The sequence below is a fragment of the Sapajus apella genome, unplaced genomic scaffold (assembly GCF_009761245.1).
Source record: "Sapajus apella isolate SASKATOON/1434 unplaced genomic scaffold, GSC_monkey_1.0 scaffold136, whole genome shotgun sequence".
Lineage (NCBI taxonomy): Eukaryota > Metazoa > Chordata > Mammalia > Primates > Cebidae > Sapajus > Sapajus apella.
The window spans coordinates 3,401,848-3,407,847 of NW_022437076.1; the positions used below are offsets into that span (position 1 = coordinate 3,401,848).

Consider the following 6,000-nt stretch of genomic DNA (forward strand, 5'->3'; position numbering starts at 1 on the left):
AAAAAAGGAGAGAGATGGTGAAAGAAAAAACCCGAAAGGTGTCTCTTTGAAAAGACTAGTAAGATTGATAAACCTCCAGCTAAAACTGCTAAGGAGAAACAAGGAAAAGCTACAAACAGGCCGGGTGCCGTGGCTTACACCTGTCATCCCAGAACTTTGGGAGGCCGAAGCAGGTGGATCACTTGAAGTCGGGAGTTTGAGACCAGCCTGGCCAACATGGTGAAACCCCATCTCTACTAAAAATACAAAAAGTTAGCCAGGTGGGGTGGCAGGCACCTTTAATCCCAGCTACTTGGGAGGCTGAAGCAGGAGAACCTGGGAGGTGGAGGTTGCAGTGAGCCGAGATGGCGCCATTGCACTGCAGCCTGAGCAACAAGAGTGAAACTCTGTTTCAAAAAAAAGATACAAACAAATAGTATTACATCAGTAAAGGTGAGGACACAATTGCAGAGAGGAAGTCCTCAGAGAATGCCGAAAACAACTTTGTTTAAATGTGCTCAATGAATGCTTTTATATAAAAATATAAATGACCAAAATTGACTCCTTAAGGAGTAGAAAACCTAAACATTCACCACTAAAGAATTAGAATAGTAGCCAAAAGTATCCTCCTATAAAAACAGCCGGCCCAGAGATGTCACAGACTAGCTTTGGCAAACCTTTAAGGAATAGAAAATCTCTATATTATACAAGGATCAGGCTGGGCGCAGTGGCTCATGTCTGTAATCTCAGCTCTTTGAGAGGCCAAGGTGAGTGGATCGCTTGAGGTCAGGAGTTTGAGACCAGCTTGGTCAACATGGTGAAACCCGGTCTCTACTAAAAATACACAATTTAGCTGGTTGTGGTGGTGCACATCTATAATCCGAGCTACTCGGTAGACTGAGGCAGGAGAATCGCTTGAACCCCAGAGGCGGAGGTTGCAGTGAGCCGAGATTGTGCCACTGCCCTCCAGCTTGGGCGACAGAGCGAGACTCTGTCTTTAAAAAAAAAAGGATTAGAAGCTATCCAGCAATTTCACAAGGATGGAATAACACCTTGATATCAAAACCTGGCAAGGGAAGCACAAGAAAATAAAAAATAGGCCAGTGTTGCTTTTGAACAGAGATGTGAAAATCTAAATAAAATACAGTAGTCTCCTCGTATTCGTGGGGTAGACATTCCAAGACCCGTAGTGGATGCCCGAAATGTAAGATAGTCCCAAACCTGACTGTCATCAACGGAAACACATTTCTGTTTATATCTTTCACCCACACATTTAATCCTCTTTTCATCTTAATTAAGTATTTATGCACTGTGGCCATAACTTTTGCAGTTTGAGGTGCAACAGCAAAACTAGCAATAACTTCTTTTTCCTTCTTCACAATTTCACAGACAGAGAATTCTTACCATGGATCTCAGCAACCTTAGCATATAAGTTTTTTCTTTCCTTATTAAGAACTTTCACCTTTTTACTTAAAGGAGGCACTTAACAGTTTCTTTCTGTCATGTTTGAATTGACAGCATCACTCATGGACCATGGACTTCAGGGCCGTTATTAGTATGATAAGGGTGCCTTGAGCACAAGCAGCGAGATGCTGCAACAGCCAGTCTGATCACTGAGATGGCTGCCAAGGGACTGATGTGTGGGGCGTGGGTACGCTGGACAGAGCAAGAATTCACGTCCCAGGTGGTTGGAGTGGGACGCTGGAAGATTGCATTATGCTATTCAGGACAGCACAAAATTGAAAACTTATGAGTTACTTCTGGAATTTTCCATTTAATATTTTTTTGGCTGTGGTTGACTGCAGGTAACTGAAACTGTGGGAAACAAAACCATGGATAAGGGGGACTACTGTGTTAATAAATTGAATTTGGCCGGGTGCAGTGGCTCACGCCTGTAATCCCAGCACTTTGAGGAGGCTGAGGCGGGTAGATCACCTGAGGTTAGGGGTTTGAGACCAGCCTGGCCAACATGGTGATACCCTGTCTCTACTAAAAATACAGGCGGGCACCTGTAATCCTAGCTACTCGGGAGACTCAGAATTGCTTGAACCCAGAAGGCGGAGGTTGCAGTGAGCTGAGATTGCACTCCAGCCTGGGCAATAAGAGTAAAACTCTGTCTCAAAATAAATACATAAATAAAAATAAAAAATAAATAAATTCAGCAGGATATTAAAAATAATACGTCAGAAGTAAGTGGACTTTTACCCATGGAATCAAAAAATGGCTCAACAGAAATGTAATTCACCAGGTCAACAGATTAAAAACCATATGGTTATCTCCTCAGATGCAGAAAAGCATTCAGTAAAATCCAGCATTTTCATAATGTGCTAAATGAATGAAGGGAACAGGCTAAATTTAGACTCTCATGGTGAATCCCTTTATAAAGCAGATTCCATCCCATTTATATTTTGAGTAAACGCAGATTTTCAAATACTAGGTTTTCTTTTCATAAAGGCTTAATTTCATGACAAAACCCAAATATATCCAGAAGCTGTGCTCAGTTCCTTGGGAGAACACAAAAATGTATAAACAAACCAAAAAATAATGGGGACCTTATTTGCATTTCCCATATTTCAGTGGCAGACAAATGTATCAGGCGCATTCTTTAAGTAGCCACCTCCCAGCATACCTAAGTGCAAGTGCGTGCCCAGCGTATGTCGGGCCAAACGAGGCCGATCTGGCCTCAGGGAGTCCTCAGGCAAGTACTTTGTATGCCGTGATCTCAGCTGCTTTCCTCATTGACTGTTTCTTTTCTTTTTTTTGAGACAGAGTTTCACTCTTGTCACCCAGGCTGGAGTGCCGTGGCAGGATCTCGACCCACTGCAACCTCTGCCTCCAGGGTTCAAGCGATTCTCCTGTCTCAACCTCAGAGTGGCTGGGATTACAGGCACCCGCCACCACACCTGGCTAATTTTGTATTTTTAGTAGACACGGGGTTTCTCCATGTTGAACAGGCTGGTCTTAAACTCCTGACCTCAAGTGATCCACCCACCTCGCCCTCCCAAAGGGCTGGGATGACCGGAGTGAGTTACCACGCCTTCCTTGACTATTTCTGAGGGATGTCGTTTTTTCTCCCGTCTCGTGCAGGTCCAAAGTGAAGACGGTGCATGAGCGGATCCCCTTGGTTGGACTGAGCAAGCTTCCCAGTGTCCCTCAGATTGCAAAGGTGAGAAATTAACTTGTCAGAGAAGGTGGCTTCCTCTTTCAGCCCAGGGCTGGCCTCTGGAGTAGGGGTGCAGGTGTGTCCTGGGTAGGCTCAGCCCTTGGGGAAGGGGAGGCCACTTTACTCTGGCCCTTGATGACATGGATGGGAGCTGGAGGGGGGCTGTGGGTAGATGCCTCTGTCTTTCCTTCCCACTCCCCAGCTCATCCTTGGTGTGGAGGCTGCTCAGGAACAGTATCACCTATGGTCTCCACCTCCATGTAGTTCACAGCTAGTTTGGGAGGTGAGAGAAGTGGAAAAACGGGGCTGGATGAGGTGAGCGCCATAGGACGTCAGTGGAGGAGTGGGGATGGGGCTGCCAGGGGAGCCTTCACAGCAGAGGGGAGGCCTGAGTTGGGCTGAAGGATGCTCCAGATTGACCACCCCCTTGAGTGGTCGAACTTGAGCCTGCGAACTTGGGAACTGAGTTAGCAAAGTGGGGTGAGCAGGATAGTCAGCTGGGTTGGTTGGATCCTCACTCTGGGAGCAAGAATGTCACAGAATTGTGCTGAATACCTTTGGTGGCAGTTGTGGGCTGGGTAGCTTTTGGCATTGTCATCAGGCCAGAATGGAGACAAGTCTCAGGCTTTGTCTGATCCCTTCTCGCACTTTACCGGCAAACCCCAGAAAGGCGAGTTGACATTCCTGGGCACCCATTAGTGAGCAGCAGTCGGAATCCAGCCCAGGCCTCCTGACCCGTGTAACTTGCCCTCCCATGCTGGGTTCTCGTGGAGGGCAGAGGAGCCCGGATGTCCTCTACAGAGGTGGCCCCTGAACTGTATGTTCTTCTCCCTTCTCAGGCTTTCTGTGATGATGCGGTGGGACTGAAATTCAACCCTGTCCTGTACCCCAAGGTGAGATCTTCATGCCTCCTGCCATGGGGGTCTGCAGCTTGGCAGGGATTTGCAGACCCGGGGCTCCTTGGGGAGTTCTTTGCATCATAGTGGGGTTTCTTGGGGTCTCCATAATAAGCATTCATATTTCCTCTCTCCCTGCCCTGCCCTTCACAAACTGGTCCACTGGGAACCCGTCCTCAGCCATGCCTAGGCCTCCAGCCCAGTCAAACTGGTCCCCAGGCTGTTGTAAAGGTGACAGAGGGTGTAGCAGTGTTATAGCTTCTCCACCGCACCTCATGGTACCTCCCTGAGGCCAGTGCTGGAGGGGCTCGTGCATATCCAGCCTGCTGTCACGGAGGGGCAGGAAGTACAGCAGGCGGAAACTCACTAAGAAGTGAAAGTCCAGATAGCCACCCTGCCATTGCCTGTGTTACTGCAGCTCTCAGGCCTTGTGAGTCTCTGCTGCCTTCATTCATAAAATGGCTGGTTTTCCGATACCCGTTTCCTTTGAATTGGCCTGATATTGACTCCAGTTCTGATATGGGGGTGTGAGTGGGAAGAGGAGCAGCAATAATAAACCCACTGAAGGATCATTATGGCATGAGAGGACTTAAATCACCATGGACCATGAATTACTTGAAATTGGCCACAGGAGAAGACCCAGAGCATCGACTGCCTCTTCGTGGGCCAGCAGGCTCTGGAGACGGAAGTCAGAAGCAGAGCCGCGCTTCTGAGCTTCTGCCATGGGCCACGCTGCAGTGGCCGAGGCCTGCTAGGGTCGGCTCTGTCTGTTCTGAGTCCCAACTCTGACAACCAGGACCCATGAGAGGAAACGTCTGGTGAGGAAGAGAGGCCCCATCCCAGCGGAGACATCCAGAATCCCCTGGAATAAACTTTTTTTTTTTTGAGACATAGTCTTGCTCCGTCACCCAGGCTGGAATGCAATGGTGCGATCTCAGCTCACTGCAACCGCTGCCTCCCGGGTTCAAGTGATTCTCCTGCCTCAACCTCTCAAGTAGCTTGGGTTTACAGATACCCACCACCATGCCCAGCTAACTTTTGTATTTTAGTAGAGACAGGGTTTCACCATGTTGGCCAGGCTGATCTTGAACTCCTGACCTCAGGTGATCCGCCCACCTCAGCCTCCCAAAGTGCTGGGATTATAGACATGAGCTACCGTGCCCAACCGGAACAAGCACTTCCAGGGTTCAGGATTGGGCATGACACTCTCAGAAGCAGCCATTTATCCGTCTGCAGTGGCTGAGTGAATGGCGGAGTCCTCTCCTGCACAGAGCGCTCGTCTTCCACACGCCCGTGTTCAGCTCCTTTAGCATCTGTTGATACCGGGAGTGCTGCCTGCCATTGAACATTTTCTATCATGCAGACTGACCTCCCCTTTGTAATTCAAACCGAATTAGTGGGGTTTAACCAAACATGAAAACCCCATCCTAAACGTCTAAACTTAACTATAGGTTTGGCAGTTTTGGTTGTCAAATCATAGCCACTGAGAGGACCAATGATGTCTGTTTGCACCATTCTCTCCATGACTTGGAAAGCCTCCAGCCTTGGTAATAATGGAAGAGCAGCTGTATTTTCATGTTTTCTACATTTGAAGGACTTCTGAGTCCGGCTGGGATGTTAATCTGGCTGAAAGGCACATATGTGTGTGTTTTTAAAATTTGCAGAGTTTAGAACATTCTTTGGAAGTTCTCCATGGCCTGGTGCCTCACCCTGGCAGGGCAGCTGTTCCTCCCTGTGACTCACCCAGGCCGGAGTGGAGGGCTCCAGGTTGGGCAGCAGTGCCCTCTCTGGGGTAGCTGGGAAGTGTCCATTTCCCCAGACAGCTGAGAGCCTTGCAGAGGCTCACAGTGTGTGGCAACCTCACATGGGGCCCAGATTCCGGCCGAGAAGCTGCGCCTGGCTTGTTCTTCCTCTCGCATAACGTGTGATTGAATCCCTCCTTTTTTTTTTTTTTTTTTTTTT

At 48.4% G+C, this 6,000-nt stretch overlaps 1 protein-coding gene across 1 annotated transcript in view; it reads left to right on the forward strand.

Annotated features, from left to right (window-relative positions):
* RAP1GAP2 (RAP1 GTPase activating protein 2) overlaps positions 1 to 6,000 on the forward strand; it is a 258,374-nt gene that overhangs the window by 213,268 nt on the left and 39,106 nt on the right. The window contains exons 10-11 of the mRNA XM_032263517.1: positions 3,067 to 3,145; positions 3,982 to 4,124. Of these exons, the coding sequence (XP_032119408.1) occupies positions 3,067 to 3,145; positions 3,982 to 4,124 (222 nt within the window). The remainder of the gene's footprint in view (positions 1 to 3,066; positions 3,146 to 3,981; positions 4,125 to 6,000) is intronic.